At 43.6% G+C, this 22218-nt stretch overlaps 2 protein-coding genes across 9 annotated transcripts in view; one reads left to right on the top strand and one right to left on the bottom strand.

Moving 5' to 3' along the window:
- Positions 1-2649: 2649 nt before the first annotated feature.
- khk (ketohexokinase) lies at positions 2650-14807 on the top strand. Of its 6 annotated transcripts, XM_036955257.1 has the most exons (9): positions 2650-2906; positions 3471-3587; positions 4386-4520; positions 5148-5282; positions 10505-10577; positions 12799-12945; positions 13642-13730; positions 13967-14124; positions 14240-14807. In XM_036955257.1, exons 1-9 carry the CDS (start codon positions 2815-2817, stop codon positions 14335-14337), a joined length of 1044 nt encoding a protein of 347 aa, XP_036811152.1. In that variant the 5' UTR covers positions 2650-2814; the 3' UTR covers positions 14338-14807. The 6 variants fall into 6 exon arrangements, with proteins under 6 accessions (XP_036811152.1, XP_021430540.2, XP_021430541.1 ...); XM_021574865.2 differs by lacking the exon at positions 4386-4520; XM_021574866.2 differs by lacking the exon at positions 5148-5282.
- The window catches only part of LOC110498234 (hippocalcin-like protein 1), a 25620-nt gene continuing 18000 nt past the window's right edge, over positions 14599-22218 (bottom strand). For 2 of the 3 annotated variants that reach the window (XM_036955262.1, XM_036955263.1), the window contains exons 2-4: positions 21035-21578; positions 17155-17260; positions 14599-16065 (exon numbers count right to left, since the gene is read on the bottom strand). In XM_036955262.1, the coding sequence (XP_036811157.1) occupies positions 15968-16065; positions 17155-17260; positions 21035-21412 (582 nt within the window). In that variant the 5' untranslated portion in view covers positions 21413-21578 and the 3' untranslated portion in view covers positions 14599-15967. The remainder of the gene's footprint in view (positions 16066-17154; positions 17261-21034; positions 21579-22218) is intronic. The other variant, XM_036955264.1, reaches the window with a different exon arrangement.

The raw sequence follows: 22218 nt of genomic DNA, 5'->3' as shown, positions 1-22218 counted from the left end.
AAAATAGCCAGAAAATATTTTGGGAATCTCAGACTGTTCTGCCAATTCTCACATTGAAACTTCTTTGGGAGGAAGGATGTTTGAAATGCTTTTTACATTTCTACCACCAGCTATTTCAGTGAAAATCATATGTGGACATTTTAGGCTGTTTATAGACTTTCACATGCCTTATGTAAGGCCTCTTTATAGAACTTCACAAGACTTTTGTAAGGCCTCTTAATAGACCTTCACAATACTCTTGTAAGGCCTCTTAATAGACCTTCACAAGACTCTTGTAAGGCCTCTTAATAGACCTTCACATGCCTCCTGTAAGGCCTCTTTATAGACCTTCACATGCCTCCTGTAAGGCCTCTTAATAGACCTTCACAAGACTCTTGTAAGGCCTCTTAATAGACCTTCACATGCCTCCTGTAAGGCCTCTTTATAGACCTTCAAATAACTCCTGTAAGGCCACTTTATAGACCTTCACATGCCTCCTGTAAGGCCTCTTTATAGACCTTCACATGCCTCCTGTAAGGCCTCTTTATAGACCTTCGCATACCTCCTGTAAGGCCTCTTTATAGATCTTCACATGCCTCCTCTAAGGCCTCTTTATAGACCTTCAAATGCCTCCTGTAAGGCCTCATGCACCAATTCATGTTGTTACTCCTGTGACCAGAGAAAGTGAAATATTTCTTGATATTAAAAAAAAGACAAGATTGCGTTGTTATATTAGTGTCTTATCAGAACACTTTGCTATACTCATTCAGTGCAGCCGCAGTGCTGGTTGTAGCCTGAGTGGAAGTAGAGAGAACGCACATTTTATGGCTCATGAAAGTGTTGACAGTCTGAATAGAAACTTAAACATGAACTTACTCATAAAAACAGCAGCTCTGTGCTGTATTCCTTGAGTCTCTCTGAAGTCTTGGTTCTAACATTGTTCGAGGCTTCTTATTACTGTCTATGGCTTGAGGAAACTGTACAGCCGTGGTGATCTGAGCTATCTGATTGGCCTGCGGTAGGCCTATATGGTGCACTTGATTTGCTCTCTGGGCCTGCCGGGGAGGCAGAGTTCTACCTTCAGACAAAGGAAATTGTTCAAAAAGGAAACACTTTGCCTTCCCGGCGCTAGGGCTGCTGAATCAAGTGCACCTACCACCAACAGCACAAAACCCCCGCAAAAATATGTACGCAAGGCTTTATCATTGTTTTTTTAAACAGAAATGTTTGGTGATCGACCAGGAATTCCTTGGAGATCAACCAGTCGATCGCCCGGGTTGATGACCACCGCTCTACAAGTACATCACATTTCCAGAGTGGGCTCTCTGCTCATTTTTAAGTGATGACGCATTTAATGAGCACCTCCAACACAGTGAATGGGAAAACAGATTAAAAAAGAACTCCCTCTGTTGGTGAGTTACTGAATGTGCAATTGTAAAGGACTGCTGTGATTGGTTAATTAATGACCTATAACATCAATAATGTCATATCTTCAAAAGTACCTGGTAGCCCACTCTGGAAATGTGATGAATTTGACGAATATAATGTTCCAAACATTCTTTCTAAAAATACATTTAAAAAAAATAGTACTTTTCTTTTTAGATATTACCTTTTTTTTTGTTTAAGAAATGAATGTGATTTAAAAAAAAAAAAAACATTTCATCAAGACACTGCATATGTTAGAGCACACTATGAGGAATATAATGACAACAAGACGTCTGTATCATAAGATGTCTGCATCTTTTTAGAACTATACATGGTATGTATAGGTAGGTCTCCAAAGAGCATAAAATTGCCACTTTCATAATTTTCTAAAACATTGTTTTGGATAGAAATGTAAAAAGCGTTTCAAACATCCTTCCTCCCAATGACGTTTCTATGTGAGACTTGCCAGAACAATCTGAGAAACCAACAATATTTTCGGGCTACCCGGTAGCATAGTTCAGGCCCCATAACCTTACCCTGTCAAATCCAGTGCCTTCGAATTGCCACTGCCTCTCTACAGTATCCCCAGACAAAAGAGTCCAAATACCACCATTCTATTCAGCAACATGGTGACACTGCGCTGTTGACCACTGTACCTAACTCGTAACAAATCACTAGTGACAGGACATATTGTTTCGAAGCAGAACCTCTCAGTCTGGGATTTGTCTGGTCACCGGAGCAACCCGCGCACTGTGAGATCACATTCTGAGCTGGTAGAACGGGTCTGCATTCTAAACGCCACAGGCCAGGAATATCAAGTTACTATTGTAACACTTTATTTCAATGTAAACACTGGGTACATGGTATATGTCGTAGGCTTTCATGTCAAGTCACTCTGACCTATTTATACATTTCGAAAACGTGCGCAAATAAATAAGCACTTGCAACTTTCCAACACTTTATTCAAGCCATAACAAAATCATTTCTGATATGCTAGCTCAGTGGTTCTCAACTCCGAGCCTAGAGACCCGAGTGCTGCTGGTTTTAATTATATCACTCTAATCAGGGGCTGATTTAGAGCTGGGACACCAGATGAATCCAATGAACTATCAGGCGAACGCAATTAACTACCAGGTAGCTTAGAGTACCTGAAGCATACCGTATGATTAAAGTTGGGCGTTCAACAGCACCATCTTTCGGTTACACTCGGGAACTTTCAGGAGGAGGGAAACATGTTTCTTTAAAGATAAAGGATAAGCGGCGCAGGCGCACACGCTCCGCAAAGCAGAGCCAGACCGTGTTCGTCTCGCCCTATTGGTGGTCACCTATCTGGGGTTCAAAGACCACACAAGTGTGATATGAGCAACTTTGTATCCGAAGTTCAAAGTCCCGTTATTTCACGCAGGGAACATGGGTGACAAAAAGATACTGTGTATCGGGCTGGTATGTCTGGATATTATCAATGTAGTGGACAAATACCCGGAAGAGGACACTGACACCAGGTAAGTGATGTTTCATACTGAATGCACTCATCATCTCTGGTGCATTTACCGTTTCAATTACATAGCTACAGTCCTAAAAACACTCACACCCTTTTTATGACTACGGAGCGGAGCGAATAAAGCTCCGCGCATGCGCAATACTCTGCTACTTAGCTCATTGCGATGCGGGATCCTTGGTACGTCCCTACCCCATTTGAAGTTGACATTTAAAATGGTTAGGGTTGGTTAAGGTTAGAGTAAGGGTACGCGTAAATGTTATGGCTAGGGGCTGTGACAGATCCACTTGTGAACGAACTACACACTTCGCTGTACCACTGGCTTGCAAAAATGATAATGAAGTGAATTTTACGTTAACTTCGATCTGACGTTCTTCACGCCTAGACCTACTAAGATATATCCTACTTGCACTAGACTAGCCCGAAAAGAAACATGAAAGCCGTTGTTTCAATATTGCTACCCTAGTCAGTAAATTCACAACAGCAAATTAATGACTTGAAGGAGGGCAGTCATGGTTACTACCTAAACTGTCTGTTGTTCCACCCATGCCTCTGCATGTGCGCACAGGTGTTTGTCTCAACGATGGCAGCGTGGTGGGAACGCGTCCAACTCGTGCACTGTGCTGTCACTCCTTGGCGCTCCCTGTGCGTTCATGGGGTCCCTAGCTCCTGGGCATGTTGCAGAGTAAGTAGTATGTTGTCAATTTAAAGCAATAAGGCCCGAGGAGGTGTGGCTAAGGGCTGTATGCGTCGTGTGCCTGGACACAGCCCTTAGCAGTGGTATATTGGCCATATATCACAATCCCCCAAAGGTGCCTTATTGCTATTATAAACTGGTTGCCAACGCAATTAGAGCAGTAAAAATAAATGTTTTGTCATAACCCATGGTATACTGTCTGATATACCATGGCTGCCAGACAATCAGCATTCAGGGCTCAAACCACCCAGTTTATAAAAACAGATATTACATCTGACAAACTCTTGGATTATCATAGAATAAAATACATATTATTTTTATCATCTTCCTTAGGTCTACTTTTGGGGGATTTATTTAATGTGTTTAGGTAGAATCAATTCCTTAGGTCTACTTTCGGGGGATTTATTTCATGTGTTTTGGTAGAATCAATTCCTTAGGTCTACTTTCGGGGGATTTATTTCATGTGTTTAGGTAGAATCAAATCCTTAGGTCTACTCTTTGGGGGTTTATTTCATGTGTTTAGGTAGAATCAAATCCTTAGGTCTACTTTTAGGGATTTATTTAATGTGTTTAGAATCAATTAAGACATGCTATTTTTTTGTTGTTATTTCATGTCCTTTTGGTGTTACAAAGACATCTTCCAAAACTTCTGTGAACTGCCATCATTTATTCCAGTTTTTCCTGAGGTGGTGGCGGTGCTATGATCAAGAACAGTTATGGATCTCAACAACAACTAACTGTCTATCTAGATGTCTCTCTTTCTTATACAGTAACTATATCCCACAGCTTCGTACTAGATGACTTTCAGAAGTACCAGATTGACATCTCTCTCCTATCAGAACACCTTCACAGCTCCTTCCCTACCTCTATGATCATAAGCAATGTGACCACGGGCACTCGCACCATCCTACACATGAACAGGTTTGTGTGTGTCTGTGTTTAGGTGTGTGTCTGTGTTTAGGTCTGTGTCTGTGTTTAAGTGTGTGTTTAGGTGTGTGTTTGTGTCTGTGTTTAGGTTTGTGTCTGTGTTTAGATTTGTGTGTCTGTGGTTAGGTGTCTGTGGTTAGGTGTGTGTGTCTGTGTTTAGGTTTGTGTCTGTGGTTAGGTGTGTGTGTCTGTGGTTAGGTGTGTGTGTGTCTGTGGTTAGGTGTGTGTGTCTGTGGTTAGGTGTGTGTCTGTAGGTTCAATTCAGATCCTCTCCTGAAATTCCTCACTCACTTCTCCACTTGCTCACTTTTCCACTTGGGCTCTCCTGTGCTGCTATCCCTGTCTCTACCACTAGGTGGAAACCTGTCCCCACTAACCCCCTGCTCTACCCCATCTCCCAGGTATGCTTCTCAGAGGTCATAGGTTATGCCCTGGTCTCCCAGCCTGCAGCAAATGTTCCCACCTGCTCCGTCCCTTCAGGCCAGAGGAAACGCGTGTTATTTATCATCATTATTCTATTACAATAATGATATGATATAACGACAATGTATATAGTATCATTATCATTGGGTTCATTGAGGGTTTGCGTGTTTGTGTGTGTCTGTCTCTCTGCTCTGTCAGCTTCATCGTGGGCGATTTCTCGCGCCGCGGGGTGGACATTTCATCCGTTGCCTGGCAGCGGGAGGGGGAGACCCCGTGTGCCTGTTGCGTGGTGTGTCCCCCCAGAGGCTCACGCACGGTCGTGCTCTCCGACACGTAAGACACGCAGGCGATGGACGATCCGGCGCTGGATTCTGTAATGCTGTGTTTGGGTCTAATACGGGATGTGCAGCTCCACTGCAGTAGACTAGAGCCAGAATGGAGCGTCACACAACGCTGTAGCCAGATAACTGCCTCACAATATCAGCTCAAAGGGTGTTGGAAGATTGTCATTCTTAGTCAAACTTCTTGAGCCAAGTGAGTTAATAATTAGTGAGTGAGTTAATCATTAGTGAGTGAGATATTCATTACACTATAGATTAATGTTACTCAGAAGCCAAGTCAGTTAAGGCCATGATACACTAGCAAATTTTTGAGGCAATATTGCCGATGTATCATCAGCTTTACAGTTTGTAGCAGTATGTCCCGTAAACCTAGGGTTAGGGGCGTGTCAGTCTGTAGTGGCGCTGCGTGGGTTAATTCTGGGGATTATCTCTAATTCTACCAATTCGATCGTTGCATGCTAAATGTGTTGTCACAATGTCATTTCATCCATTGATAATACTGTATCATGTGATGTGATTTCCAAGGAGAAGTAGTACTATACCTTTATTTCAACAAGGAACACATACTGAGACCAAGGTCTCTGTTACAGCTGGGCCCTGCTTATACATGTTTACACATACAGTTCAGGTACAATGATTAAGAAACTACACAAGACAAAACAATCACAGATAACACAAGCAGTTACAAGCAATAGAAAAATAAAAACAGGAAAAGGCAGCCATACCCAACTCTGTGGAAATCACATGGGCCTCAAGTGTAATCCATGTTTGAGACCTGTTTTAATGAATTATAATTATAATGTTGAGAAGTGATGATAAATCAGAAGGTAGTTTATTCAGAAGTGCTTTATAGACATTCGAGAGCATGTTGTTCTCGTCTCACGGACAGCGAAGTCCAACCCACATTTTGATATAAAACACAGTGGTGAGTTCTGTAGCTAGCGCCCGTAATAAACCTAAGTGCGCAATGATAAGTAGCATCCAGTGGTTTAAGTGTTGATGCCGTAGCATGCATGTACAATGCATGTACAGTTGAAAACGGAAGTTTACATACACCGTCGCCAACTACATTTAAACTCCAGTTTTGCACAATTCCTGACATTTAATCCTAGTAAAAAATCCCTGTTTTAGGTCAGTTAGGATCACCACTTCCTTTTAAGAATGTAAAATGTCAGAATAATAGTAGAGAGAATGATTTATTTCAGCATTGCTTTCTTTCAACACATTCCCAGTGGGCCCGAAATTTACATACACTCAATTAGTATTTGGTAGCATTGCCTTTAAATTGTTTAACTTGGGTCAAAAGTTTTGGTTAGCCTTCCACAAGCGTCCCACAATAAGTTGGGTGAATTTTGGCCCATTCCTCCTGACAGAGCTGGTGTAACTGAGTCAGGTTTGTAGATCTCCTTGCTCGCACACGCCTTTTCAGTTCTGCCCACACATTTTCTATAGGATTGAAGTCAGGGCTTTGTGATGGGCACTCCAATACCGTGACTTTGTTGTCCTTAAGCCATTTTGCCACAACTTTGGTAGTATGCTTGGGGTAATTGTGCATTTGGAAGACCCATTTGCGACCAAGCTTCAACTTCCTGACTGATGTCCTGAGATGTTGCTTCAATATATCTACATAATTTTCCTTACTCATGATGCCATCTATTTTGTGAAGTGCACCAGTCCCTCCTGCAGCAAAGCACCCTCACAAACATGATAGTGCCACCCCCGTGCTTCACGGTTGGGATGGTGTTCTTCGGCTTGCAAGCTTCCCCATTTTTCCTCCAAACATAACGATGGTCAATATGGCCAGTTCTATAATGCGTCTCCTTCCAGAGAGGTATGATGGCTGTGTGGTCCCATGGTGTTAATACTTATTTATATGCAGAGACCTGATTCATTCAAGAGCCATCTGAGCTCGTAAGTGCAAGAGTATTTTCAACCAACTTTTTGGACCTATTAAAAATCATAAAATGTGTTTTTTCTTTGCATTTAAAACCCATTTCAACTGTAAAAAAGTGCTTGGTCAGCCGTTGAAGCAACATAGTACATGACAGTGTCATGCATATAGATTAATTTGACACTTTCTTATCTCATCACCGACATTGTTTATGTAGAGAGTGAACAGTAATGGACCAGGTATAGAGCCTTGTGGGACCCCTTTAACCAATTCCAAAGAGTTGATGGCAACCAGTCGAAGCCAAACAGCTTGACTTCTATCCTTTAGCTAGTCATGAAACAAACGACAGGCATCCAATCCTAGTCCTATTAACAACAGCTTACCCAAAAGTATCGCATGGTCGACAGTGTCAAAAGCTTTAGACAAATCTATGAACAAGGCAGCACAGTACTTTCTATTATCTAGGGCATTAGCAATATAATTTACAACACGTACAGTGGCCGTAGTGGTACTGTGTTTAGGTCTGAAGCCAGATTGATTGCTAGAAAGAGTATTGTTAACAGTTAAAAATGATTGTAGTTGCCTATTCACCAATGACTCTAGAATGTTAGCCAAACAGGAGATCTTAGAGATGAGCCGAAAATTATCCAATTCACTACAATCACCTCCCTTGAGGAGTGGTTAAACAAAACCTGTTTTCCAAGCTTTAGGAATCTTTCCTACCACTTTGATTGAAGATATGCGTCAATACACCAGCAATGATGGGTGCCACACACTTGAGTAAATATGGATCCAGATTTATCCAGATTGTCTTCTGTGACCTTTTGGAAATTAAAAACTGGCTTACTGTTTTCCACATCAGCTGGGGGCCAGCGGGCTGAAACAATAGACCGGTCAGGATGGTATTGGCCTTTTTATTTATTTAAAGAGAACCAGCAGAAATAAAGTGCCAATTAAAAACATCACAAATGTAAGTTTGGTCACTGACGATCCTAGATTCCGATGTAATTTGCTTTGGCAGGGACGTCGAGGAGTTTCCTCGTTTAAGTGAGTTAATCTCGCTGGGATATTCGGGACGGTAGCGTCCCACTCCGCCAACAGCCAGTGAATGTGCAGGTCTCCAAATTCAAAACAACAAAAATCTCATAATTAAAATTCCTCAAGCATACAAGTATTTTACACAATTTTAAAGAAACATTTCTCTTTAATCCAGCCACAGTGTCTGATTTCAAAAAGGCTTTACAGCGAAAGCACCACAAACGATTATGTTAGGTCACCACCAAGTCACAGAAAAACACAGCCATTTTTCCAGCCAAAGAGAGGAGTCACAAAAAGCACAAATAGAGATCAAATTAATCACTAACCTTTGATCTTCATCAGATGACACTCATAGTACTTCATGTTACACAATACATGTATGTTTTGTTCGCTAAAGTGCATATTTATATCAAAAAATCAAATTTTACATTGGCGCATTACACGTTCAGTAGTTCTAAAACATGCGGTGATCTTACAGAGAGCCACATCAATTTACAGAAATACTCATCATAAATGTTGATGAAAATACAAGTGTTATACATGGAATTACAGAGATACTTCTCCTTAATGCAACCGCTGTGTCAGATTTGAAAACTTTACGGAAAAAGCTAACCATGCAATAATCTGAGTACAGCGTTCAGACAACAAAGCAGCCAAAAAGATATCTGCCATATGTGTAGTCAACATTAGTCAGAAATAGCATTACAAATATTCACTTACCTTTGATTATCTTCATCAGAATGCACTCACAGGAATCCCAGTTCCACCATAAATGTTTGATTTGTTCAATAAAGTTAATAATTTATGACCAAATAGCTTCTTTTGGTAAACAAATCCAAACGCGCGTTCAGGTCCAGCCGAACATCGGACGAAAAGTTTAAAAAAGTTCCGTTACAGCCCGTAGAAACTTGTCAAATTAAGTATAGAATCAATCTTTAGGATGTTTTTATCATAAATCTTCAATAATGTTCTAACCGGAGAATTCCTATGTCTGTAGAAAAGCAATGGAACGAGAGCTAACGCTCTTGTGACCGCGCGATACGAGCCTGTGGCACTCTGCCAGACACCTGACTCATTCCTCTCTCATTCGGTCCCACTTCACAGTAGAAGGCTCAAACAAAGTTCTAAAGACTGTTTACATCTAGTGGAAGCCTTAGGAAGTGCAACATAACCAAAAATACTAATAATAGCCTTTTTTTATTTTATTCTTCCGGTCCATTTATTTCTCAATTGCCTAAAAAGCAGCCAATCAGCTAGTAGGGTGGGAGTATGAACTTCCCTCGTTTCAAGATGAGTTCTCTGTCAAACTTGGTAGGGTGCATTTCTGGGGCTCTATGGTGTAACATGACAACCAATCAGATTTGAGATTGACACCCTCCTCCCCTCCCAGTTTCTGATTATGAACTCAGTAGCCTAACTTTTCTCATTCTAATCTATTCTATATCTATTACGCTAGCTTGATTTCCTATCTCAGCCTGTTCTCGTAGACTTAATATATAAATGTAAATCCGGGGACACTCAAATTCGTATGATATGTTACGTTTGTTATGTTTACGAAAGACAGAAGGTTACTTAAGGCAAACACTAAAGTAGGGTGGATGAGCAGGCATATAAAGCAAATGTCTAGCAACCCAAAGGTTGTGTGTTAGAATGTCATCATGGACAAATTTAACATTTTTGCTAACTAGCTACTTTGCTGCTAATTGCTACGTTGTAACTTCTTAGCTAACCCTTCCACTAACCTTAACCCTTTAACCTTGACTCCCCAACCCCCCAGCCTAGCTAACTTTAGCAACCTAGCTAATGTTAGTATTTGCCACCGAGCTAATGCTAGCTACAACAAATTGGAATTCGTAATATATTATACGTTTTGCAAATTCGTAGCATATTGTACGAATTGCAGTTCATAACATATCATACGAAATGGATAATGGACATCCACAAATTAATACATACCATACGAAACACAACTTTTTATTTCACTATTATTTAACCTGGTAGGCCAGTTGAGAACAAGTTCTCATTTACAACTGCGACCTGTCATACTAATTGTGTCCCGGAATAACATTTTCTATGTTACATCTACCCCTGAGTCCAGGTTGCCTATCCAATAAGGTTACTAATAATTTTGTTTACAAAAGGACATCTCTTTGTTTCTCTTTCCCCTCTTCCCCTCCTCTCTCTTTCTCTCTTCCTCCCCCTCCCTCCCCTCTCTCCAACTCTCTCCCCTCTCTCTCTTCTCCCTCTTCCCCTCTTTCTTCCCCCCCCCCCTCTCCTTCTCTCAGAAACCTGCCTGATGTGTCAGCAGCAGATTTCTCTAAGGTAGATCTCAGTCAGTACAAATGGATCCACTGGGAGGTGAGCTCACAAAGAGGTTATAGAACACTCTACTCTAGATTTAGGTTCAACTTTGACCTTATTGATCAAATCAAATGTTATTTGTCACATTCACCAAATACAACATGTGTAGACCTTACAAGACCTTAACCAACAATGCAGTTTTAAGAAAGTATTTACTAAATAAACTAAAGTAAAAAAATAACTAAAAAAAAGTACCACAATAAAATCACAGTAATGAGGCTTTATACAGAGGGTACTGGTACCGAGTCCATGTGAGGGGGTACAGGTTAGTCGAAGTAATTTGTACATGTCGGTAGGGGTAAAGTGGGTATGCATAGATAATAAACAGTGAGTAGCAGCAGTGTACAAAACAAATGGAGGGGGGAGGGAGGGGGGGTCAATGTAAATAGTCCGGTGGCCATTTGATTAATTGTTCAGCAGTCTTATGGCTTGGGGGTAGAAGCTGTTAAGGAGCCTTTTGGTCCTAGACTTGGCGCTCCGGTACCACTTGCTGTGTGGTAGCAGAGAGAACCGTCTATTACTTGGGTGACTGGAGTCTTTGACAATGTATTGGGCCTTCATCTGACACCGCCTGGTATAGAGGTCCTGGAGGGCAGGAAGCTTGGCCCCCGTGATATACTGGGCTGTATGCACTACCCTCTGTAGCGCCTTACGTATGCCGAGAAGTTGCCAGACCAGGTGGTGATGCAACCATGCTCTCGATGGTGCAGCTGTATAACTTTTTTGAGGATCTGGGGACCCATGCCAAATATTTTCAGTCTCCTGAGGGGTAAAAGGCGTTGTCGTGCCCTCTTCACAACTTCTTTGGTGTGTTTGGACCATGATAGTTTGTTGGTGATGTGCACACCAGCCCTAGTGATGTTAATGGGGGCGTGTTCAGCCCTCCTTTTCCTGTAGTCCACGATCATCTCCTTTGTTTTGCTCACGTTGAGGAAGAGGTTGTTGTCCTGACACCACCATACTGACAGGGCACTGACCTCCTCCCTATAGGCTGTCTCATTGTTGTCGGTGATCAGGCCTACCGCCGTTGTGTCGTCAGCAAACTTAATGATGGTGTTGAAGTCATGCTTGGCCACGCAGTCTTGTGTGAGCAGGGAGTACAGGAGGGACTAAGCACGCACCCCTGTGGGGCCCTTGTGTTGAGGATCAGCGTGGCAGATATGTCGTTACCTACTCTTACCACCTGGGGTCGGCCCGTCAGGAAGTCCAGGATCCAGTTGCAGAGGGAGGTGTTTAGTCCCAGGGTCCTTAGCTTAGTGGTGATCTTTGTGGACACTATGGTTTTGAACGCTGAGCTGTTGTCAAGGAACAGCATTCTCATCTGTGTGTCTGTTGGTGCGGTATATGAATTGGAGTGGGTCTAGGGTTTCCGGGATGATTGTGTTGATGTGAGCCACGACCAGCCTTTTAAAGCACTTCATGGCTACTGATGTGTGTGCTACGGGGCGGTAGTCTTTTAGGCAGGTTACCTTCGCTCTCTTGGGCACAGGGACAATGGTGGTCTACTTTAAACATGTAGGTATTACAGAGTTGGTCAGGGAGAGTTTAAAAATATGTCAATGAAGACTCTTGCCAGTTGGTCCGCGCATGCTCTGAGTACACGTCCTTGGTAATCCGTCTGGCCCTGCGGCCTTGTGAATACCTGTTTAAATGTCTTGCTCACATCGGCTACGGAGAGCGTGATCACACAGTCATCCGGACACTCTACTCCGAGGCTAAAGGTGCAATCGATTGCCTGGACTTTGAAATTAATGATATATAGCCATTGATTATTGAAGAATATAACTTTTATATATGCCTCATGAGCTTTGTTCAGCTGCGTAACCCCATCATAACCCAAAGTATAAGCTTGTTTTACGCCATTGTTTGTAAACAATGTAATTGTAAGACTCATGGTTAAAACAATAATTTTAATGTCATGGATCCTTTTATCCATAACCCTGTCTATGAATTTGTGAGTGGTTACATTTCTCCAGCCCCATCCCTCAACTGTTTACCTAAAAAGGTGTCTTGGTGTCCACTTTGGCTGTTATTTGAACTGCAGATTGACCCTTTAACCTTCATTTCATAGAACTCTATATTTAATCATGATTCGACCATTTTTGTATCATGTACTGTTTATAACACTTAAAATACGAACATGTTATAAACATGACCAACAGTGTAACATCCCATGACCGGTTTTGATCATGTTTATAACATGTTTGACACATGACAGGGCCGTAATGCCGAGGAGCAGGTGAAGATGATCCAGCAGGTGGAGCTGTCTAACAACACGTTGCCACAGCAACACAGGATCACCGTATCCGTGGAGATAGAGAAGACCAGGGAGCCTCTGTACCAGCTCTTCCACTATGGTGATGTGGTACGACGCCCTCGCTGACAGCATGAGTATCACCCATAACACTCTGGAACAATGCCTCCCGACAACATTTAGACAGACAAAAACATGTTCAGTGTTCTCTACAGGTTTGGAGATTGATTTTGATACATTTTTATTGTGAGAGTGCCTTGCATCTTCAGGATGCCCAGTCCACATGGCCTTATAAGGATGCCCAGTCCACATGGCCTTATAAGGATGCCCAGTCCACATGGCCTTATAAGGATGCCCAGTCCACATGGCCTTATAAGGATGCCCAGTCCACATGGCCTTATAAGGATGCCCAGTCCACATGGCCTTATAAGGATGCCCGGCCCACATGGCCTTATAAGGATGCCCGGCCCACATGGCCTTATAAGGATGCCCGGCCCACATGGCCTTATAAGGATGCCCGGCCCACATGGCCTTATAAGGATGCCCGGCCCACATGGCCTTATAAGGATGCCCGGCCCACATGGCCTTATAAGGATGCCCGGCCCACATGGCCTTATAAGGATGCCCAGCCCACATGGCCTTATAAGGATGCCCAGCCCCCCTATATAACATGTATAGAATGATAGTTCATCACTATTTATCCTGATTATGTCATTGCTGGCATTAAAGAGGGCATTACCAAACCTGGTAACTGTCATAGCACTGCCCTGTACCTGACCTGAAAGAACGTTTTTCTCTCCTCTCCAGGTGTTTGTCAGTAAAGACGTGGCCATGCATTTTGGCTTCCACTCTGCTGCCAGTGCTCTGAAGGGCCTCTACCACAGAGTGAAGAAAGGGTGAGTGGACACACATATGGAGGAAGAGAGCGAGGGACAGGCAGGTAGGCAGGTAGGTAGGTAGAGAGACCGATGGACGGAAAGATGGCTGGAAAGAGACTGGCTGACAGACGGATTGGGGGAAAAGAGGGCGAGGATGTGCAGTCTAAAACTTTATGTCACTGTTAACTCTTCATATTCTGATCCAGTTTGCCATTGTAGTCTCAACACCTGAAAGCAGGCTTCCTGTGTTCCAGGGCTGTCCTCATATGTGCCTGGGCAGAGAAAGGGGCAGATGCGATGGGTCCTGATGGCATAGTGGTCCACTCAGATGCCTTTCCACCGGAGGCCGTTGTGGACACGCTTGGAGCAGGCGACACTTTCAATGCTTCAGTGATCTACACCCTGTCAAATGGTGAGAGGATATTACTTTTATTTATTTTTTTACACATAGTCAAATGGTAAGGTGATATTTGTATTTTCTACACCCAAAATGCAATCAATCATCTTGTCTCCCTCTCCCCTGGTAGGAGGAGGAGTACAGGAAGCTCTCACGTTCGGTTGCCAGGTGGCAGGCAGGAAGTGTGGTGTCCACGGATATGACGAAATAGTGACAAAGACGGAGTGAAGAATAACGTGCACTGTAGCTGGAGGGTTTTTGACAAAACAGTTCACTTTATTTTCAACTCTACAAACACAAACTTGGCAGTAGGTATAGGAATGTTTTGTCATGTCACAAAACTCAACACTCAGCAAAACAGCATTAGAGGTATTATTAGTTTTAACAGACACATTTCAAGGCAAACCCCTGTGTTTTGGAGGTTAAAGTAATTATTTAGCAGTTTTATTCTCATCTTTTCCTATTTTCGTTTCCTCCCAACCATTGTTAGCTGTTTGTTAAGCAATGTCCAGATTCTCCTGGCTAGCATTTTTTTTTTTGAGAATCTAGCAATGCTAGCGGAAGTGGGTTGTATCAGTTAGCCACACATTCAAAGGCACAGGGCCTAAAACCTAACTTATGGTGAATTTAACCATATGAATTTAACAAAAATGTTTTTGCAATTAAACAGAATAAATATCACATTTATAGTTATCTGGCATCAAAGAGTCTTGTAAGTTTTTCTCAGGTGCCTTGGGCCTTTCTCAGGTGCCTTGTGTCTTTCTCAGGTGCCTTGGGCCTTTCTCAGGTGCCTTGGGCCTTTCTCAGGTGCCTTGGGCCTTTCTCAGGTGCCTTGGGCCTTTCTCAAGTGCCTTGGGCCTTTCTCAGGTGCCTTGGGCCTTTCTCAGGTGCCTTGGGCCTTTCTCAGGTGCCTTGGGCCTTTCTCAGGTGCCTTGGGCCTTTCTCAGGTGCCTTGGGCCTTTCTCAGGGGCTTGGGCCTTTCTCAGGGGCTTGGGCCTTTCTCAGGGGCCTTGGGCATTTCTCAAGGGGCTTGGGCCTTTCTCAGGGGCTTGGGCCTTTCTCAGGTGCCTTGGGCCTTTCTCAGGGGCTTGGGCCTTTCTCAGGTGCCTTGGGCCTTTCTCAAGGGCCTTGGGCCTTTCTCAAGGGCCTTGGGCCTTTCTCAGGTGCCTTGGGCCTTTCTCAGGTGCCTTGGGCCTTTCTCAAGTGCCTTGGGCCTTTCTCAGGTGCCTTGGGCCTTTCTCAGGTGCCTTGGGCCTTTCTCAGGTGCCTTGGGCCTTTCTCAGGTGCCTTGGGCCTTTCTCAGGTGCCTTGGGCCTTTCTCAGGGGCTTGGGCCTTTCTCAGGGGCTTGGGCCTTTCTCAGGGGCCTTGGGCATTTCTCAAGGGGCTTGGGCCTTTCTCAGGGGCTTGGGCCTTTCTCAGGTGCCTTGGGCCTTTCTCAGGGGCTTGGGCCTTTCTCAGGTGCCTTGGGCCTTTCTCAAGGGCCTTGGGCCTTTCTCAAGGGCCTTGGGCCTTTCTCAGGGGCCTTGGGCCTTTCTCAGGGGCCTTGGGCCTTTCTCAGGGGCTTGATACAGCATATGCAATACTTCACTTCATTCTAGATGTCATTGTTGCGCAACAAACACTATCAGGATACTAAAACATACTTATGGACCAAAACATGTGGACACATATTACATTTACAGGGAAATACAATATGAAAATGATTACATTTTATAAACATCTTCCTATGGATTGAAATGGAACTGTCACAGTACAAATCAAACCATCTTCAAAACAACAGTGATGATAATTACAATATTTATATAATATTAGTCATGTGACAGTGGGCTTAAAAGTAGTGTGTGTGTGTGTGTGTGTTCAGAACTGACTGGCACTGCTGGGGTCACACTGTAACAGGCGGACTATTGACGGGTCACTCTTGGCACCTTTGATGAATTCCTCCAGGGACAGCCTACCTGCAATAATAAGCCACATGATTGGATGAGGAACTTGGTTACTCATCGCAGGTTAAGAATAATTAAAATTGGTTAAAATAAGAGCTAATGGGTGGAGGCAGAGAAAGAGGTACAGTCTAAAGTGGCTCCCTCTCATACACTGATTTCCCTCTTCTGCAACCCACTTAGCCTGTGTGGCTCAGTTCAAAGCTATCACTTAGCCTGTGGGGAAAGGAAAGAGGGATACCTAGTCAGTTGTACAACTGAATGCATCTTCTGCATTTAACCCAACCCCTCTGAATCAGAGAGGTACAGGGGGCTGCCATAGTCAACATCCACGGCACTGAGGGAAAAGTGGGTTAACTGCCTTGCTCAGGGGTAGAACGACAGAATTTTACCTTGTCAGCTCAGGGATGTCGATCCAGCAACCTTTCAGTTACGGGCTCAACGCTCTAACCCCTCGGCTACCTGTGTGGCTCAGTTGGAAGGTCATGGGTTCAATTCCCCCAGGGATCACACATACTCAAACTCCAGTCCAATGACTATCAACCCAACATAGCTGTTACGCCAAGAGATCCGAACCCTTTGACAAGGTCGCTAGATGTTGGGTTAAGGTCTCTATTGTCGGAGTCCATGTATCTTATGCCTTCACATAAAGATAGAGGGCTCCTTCACATAAAGATAGAGATTCGCCTAATAAAGCAGGCCATTAAATGATGTGCAGAAATAATTTGCTTCTTTCTTTCAATCAATTGCTATCAAACTATTTAAATATCAGACTATCAAGCTATCAAACTATCAAATGATCAGGGAGAAGAGAGAACCATCAGTAAAGTTGTTTTTATCCTAACCCCTTTATGGGCCTGTAGTTGAATATCCATGCAGAAGAAACCACTTAATAGCGACGGCACTAAAAAGTCCTGGGTTGGATATGTCCCAAATGGCATATATAGGGTGCCATATTACCTATATAGTCCCCAAATGGCACCATATTCCCTATATAGACCCCAAATGGCACCATATTCCCTATATAGTCCCAAATTATTCCCTATTCCCTGTATTTGTGGAATAGGGTGCCATTTGGCACGAATCCCATGCTGGGTTCCTCACCGTCGTTGTTTGAGTCCATCTGTCTGAAGATCTTGTCTGTCCTCTTCTCAGGTGTGGACTCGTCTTCTGGCATCTTCATGACCGAGGACACCATTTTGTAGATGGCCTAGGGAGATGGCACATTGATGAATAGAGAGAGGACCATAGGAGTAGATAGTTAAAGCTAGAATCCTTAATTGAAACAATAACAATGCAGGCACCCCGCCTCTGTTTTCTTAAAAAGCTGAGGAATGTATACATATAACCCCTAAAATTCATATAGAGCTAAGGATGCCAGGACTGACTGAAAACTATAGTTTTAACCATTTTTTTATAAGCTATACAGTGTTTGTTTACATTTATATTGTTTATAAACATTGTAGTAAAACAAGATTCTATTTTGGGTTCTGATGGGGTACGACAGTTGGGGTACGACAAGCTCATGAGTTGGAGCCGTGGTTTATGATGCACTTTTTGAGGCACTGTGATTTTACCGGTGTTTCTAGCGTTATCCACTACTGTTGCTGCAGGCAGAAGATTCTAGGAAATGTTCTGTAATTGACACCAGGCCATCCTCCAAAAGTCTTGCAGATGCACTCACACCTGCCTGCTGCCATTCCTGAGCAAGCTCTGTACTGGTGGTACCCCGCAGCTGAATCAACTTTAGGAGACGGTCCTGGCACTTGCTGGACTTTCTTGGGCACCCTGAAGCCTTCTTCACAACAATTGAACCGCTCTCCTTGAAGTTCTTGATGATCCAATAAATGGTTGATTTAGGTGCAATCTTACTGGCAGCAATATCCTTGCCTGTGAAGCCCTTTTTGTGCAAAGCAATGATGACGGCACTTGTTTCCTTGCAGGTAACCATGGTTGACAGAGGAAGAACAATGATTCCAAGCACCATCCTCCTTTTCAAGCTTCCAGTCTGTTATTCGAACTCAATCAGCATGACAGAGTGATCTCCAGCCTTGTCCTCGTCAACACTCACACCTGTGTTAACGAGAGAATCACTGACATGATGTCAGCTGGTCCTTTTGTGGCAGGGCTGAAATGCAGTGGAAATGGTTTTGGGGGATTCAGTTCATTTGCATGGCAAAGAGGGACTTTGCAATTAATCTGATCACTCTTCATAACATTCTGGAGTATATGCAAATTGCCATCATACAAACTGAGGCAGCAGACTTTGTGAAAATTAATATTTGTATCATCTTTAAAACGTTTGGCCACGACTGTACAGTATATCTCACGTTGCTGATCCTCTCCAACATGCTCAGAGGTTGTAGTAAATAATGTGGGTCAGTTAAAGGTAAAATCCACAAAATAACTATTTTGGTATTTGTTTCATTAGTCCTCTATTGATTCAGTCCCAAACTGTTTTACATGTCAGTGATCAAGGTGTCAAGATTTAGAACTTTCAAAATACAGAAAGTTTCACAGTATGATGCATTTTGCATCATATGACCTCTTGACGAGCTCGCTAGATGTTGGCTTAACCTTTTTATTGTGGTGGGCTAAATCAGGATCACACAGAGTGTTTCTTGGTAGTCTTAAAACAAATCCACTTTGAAACAAATGAATACACTTCACACACGGTTATGGGCTTAAAAACAAGAACACACCTGTACCAATACAGATATGGAGATGAAATATATTACCTTTTGAGTTTGCGTCCCAATATTGCACTTTTTACACATCACAGAAGACTGAAATATAACAAAACTGTTTGATAGTGAAACACCGGATTTTCGGTGGGTTATTTTTTAAAAATGTTTATTAATTATGAAAAAGAACAATAGCATTCCACCCATGAGGCCACTAGACTACAGGAAATGGATCTATGGTTGCAACACTACCTCCTTCCTTCAGGAGAGTGTGTCCCCACTTACTATACCAACTCCCTCACGTGTACACGTCTCTTGGATGGCCTCTAGGGCACCATCCGACTTCTGAAAACCAATGTAGTGAATTCTGGGGGAAGCCCCGACTGGGACTCAACCCCTGATCCAGCGTCTGTCAAGCCAACACCTTAACAGTTACACTAAGAGGTTCGTAGCTACAGTGCATTCGGAAAGTATTCAGACCAATTCATTTCCCTAAACATTGTTACTTTACAGCCTTATTCTAAAATGTATTAAATGTTTCCCTCATCAATCTACACACATGTTGTTTAGAATTTGTATCACATTTATTACAACAAAAAACAGAAATACCTTTTTGACATAAGTATTCTGACCCTTTGTTATGAGACTCGAAATTGAGCTCAGGTGCATCCTGTTTCCATTGATCATCCTTGAGATGTTTCTACAACTTGATTGGAATCAACCTGTGGTGAATTCAATTGATTGGACATGATTTGGATAGGCAAACCCCTGTCTATATAAGGTCCCACAGTTGAAAGTGCAGAGCAAAAACTAAGCCATGAGGTCGAAGGAATTGTCCGTAGAGCTCCGAGACAGGCAGAGATCTTGGGAAGGGTGCCAAAACATTTCTGCAGCATTTAAGGTCCCCAAGAACACAGTGGCCTCCATCATTCTTAAATAGAAGAAGATTGGAACCACTAAAGACTCTTCCTTTAGCTGGCTGCCCAGCCAAACTGAGCAATCGGAGGAGAAGGGCCTTGATCAGGGAGGTGACCAAGAACCCAATGGTACTACTCTGACAGAGCTCCCGAGTTCCTCTATGGAGATGGGAAAATCTCTCAGAAGGAAAACCATCTGTGCACCGCTCCACCAATCAGGCTTTTATGTTTGAGTGGCCAGACAGAAGCCACTCCTCAGCCCACTTGGAGTTTGTCAAAGGCACCTAAAGGACTCTCAGACCATGAGAAACAACATTCTCTGGTCTGATAAAACCAAGACTGAACTCTTTGGCCTAAATGCCAAGCGTCACATCTGGAGGAAACTTGCCATCATCTCTATGGTGAAGCACGGTGGTGGAAGCATCATACTGTGGGGATGTTTTACGGGATAGTCAGGATCGAGGGAAAGATGAACGGAGCAAAGTACAGAGAGATCCTTGATGAAAATCTGCTCCAGAGCTCTGAGGACCTCAGACTGGGGCGAAGGTTCATCTTCCAACAGGACAATGACCCTAAGCACACAGCCAAGACAATACAGGAGTGGCTTCGGGACAGGTCTGTGAATGTCCTTGAGTGGCCCAGCCAGAGCCTGGATTTGAAACCGATCGAACATCTCTGGAGAGACCTGAAAATAGCTATCCAGCTACACTCCCCATCCAACCTGACAGAGCTTGAGAGGATCTGCAGAGAAGAATGAGAGGAACACCCCAACTACAGGTGTGCCAAGCATCCCTAAGAAGACTCGAGGCTGTAATCGCTATCAAAGGTGCTTCAGCAAAGTACTGAGTAAAGTGTCTGAATACTTATGTTAAAATGATATTTGCATTTTTGAAATTTTACACAATTAGAAAAAATGTCTAAAAATCTGTTTTTGCTTTGACATTATGGGGTATTGTGTGTGGATTGATGAAGGGAAAAAAATGATTTAATTATTTTTTTAAGGCTGTAACGTAACAAAACGGGGAAAAGATGAGGTCTGACTACTTTCCGAATGCCCTGTAATTCCAAAAATGTATGTAGCAACTGCAGATTGTAGCTTCACGGTGGATAAATGAGGGATACACTGATTAGCACTGTCTACTTACTATGTGATAGATGCTGTGTTTTGACACTTCAGTCTATTAGCTTCCACAAACTTTACTCATTTCTATAATCCATTGGTCCTTGTGTTGATTTTATAACAAATTTTAAATTCGTATTTACAACGACGGCCTACCCCAGACCAAACCCGGACGATGGTGGGCCAATTGTGCGCCGCCTTACGGGACACCCAATCACGACCGGATGTTACGATACATCGGTGGAAGATAGATTGAGACTAACCTGTACGATCTCCAGCATCTCCGCGCGGCTGATGTATCCGTTCCCATCCAGGTCGTACATGCTGAAGGCCCACTTGAGCTTCTGCTCCAGCTTGCCTCGTGACGTTACGCTCAGCGCAATGATGAACTCCCTGAAGTCTATCGTCCCGTCTGCGTTGGTGTCGAACGTGCGGAAGACGTGCTCGGAAAATTTGGAGGCGTCCCCGTACGGGAAGAAGTTGGCATAGATCTTCTTGAACTCATCCACAGTCAGGTGGCCCGTGGGGCAGTCTTTTAGGAAGCCTCTGTACCACTCCTGGAGCTCGTGATCAGTGAACTCTGTGTTCTCGCGCAGGTCATTCAACACCTCCGGCCGTAGCTTGCTGTTCTGTTTGCCCATGGCTGAGGCAGCCCCTCCTCTCGCCCAGTTTGTGTTTCTCTCCCTCCTTCAAGATGAGTCTTTTGACGTTTTCTTGTTTTCTTTCACAGTCTTGTGTTTTCCTCCACTCTGCAACTGACTCCTTTTTCTTGGAGGGGAATGGGCAGGGGGGTTGATGGAAGATAGCCTATAGAGAGGACAGAGAGAGAGAACCTGGTAATAGGGATACGTACACTAGGTATATTTTTTATCCTTTAGAAGGCTAGGATCCAGTTTGTTTGGAAAGAACCCATGACAACATCTGGCCAACTTTGAGTTAGCATCTGCATGACAACGTCTGTCAAGCTCTGAGGTAGCATCTGCATGACAACGTCTGTCAAGCTCTGAGGTAGCATCTGCATGACAACGTCTGTCAAGCTCTGAGGTAGCATCTGCATGACAACGTCTGGCCAGCTCTGAGGTAGAATCTGCATGACAACATCTAGCCAGCTCTGAGGTAGAATCTGCATGACAACATCTGGCCAGCTCTGAGGTAGAATCTGCATGACAACATCTAGCCAGCTCTGAGGTAGAATCTGCATGACAACATCTGGCCAGCTCTGAGGTAGCATCTGCATGACAACATCTAGCCAGCTCTGAGGTAGAATCTGCATGACAACATCTAGCCAGCTCTGAGGTAGAATCTGCATGACAACATCTAGCCAGCTCTGAGGTAGAATCTGCATGACAACATCTAGCCAACTCTGAGGTAGCATCTGCATGACAACGTCTGGCCAACTCTGAGGTAGCATCTGCATGACAACGTCTGGCCAGCTCTGAGGTAGCAT

The sequence above is a fragment of the Oncorhynchus mykiss genome, chromosome 19 (genome assembly GCF_013265735.2).
Source record: "Oncorhynchus mykiss isolate Arlee chromosome 19, USDA_OmykA_1.1, whole genome shotgun sequence".
Classification (NCBI taxonomy): domain Eukaryota; kingdom Metazoa; phylum Chordata; class Actinopteri; order Salmoniformes; family Salmonidae; genus Oncorhynchus; species Oncorhynchus mykiss.
This window is presented reverse-complemented; position numbering and strand designations above follow the sequence as displayed.

Excerpts from the sequence above, each read along its gene's own strand:
- khk (XM_036955257.1), top strand. The coding sequence starts at position 2,815 with ATGGGTGACAAAAAGATACTGTGTATCGGGCTGGTATGTCTGGATATT. Across the intron at positions 4,521-5,147 it reads ACCATCCTACACATGAACAG|CTTCATCGTGGGCGATTTCT; the intron begins GTTTGTGTGTGT and ends CTGCTCTGTCAG. Across the intron at positions 5,283-10,504 it reads ACGGTCGTGCTCTCCGACAC|AAACCTGCCTGATGTGTCAG; the intron begins GTAAGACACGCA and ends TCCTTCTCTCAG.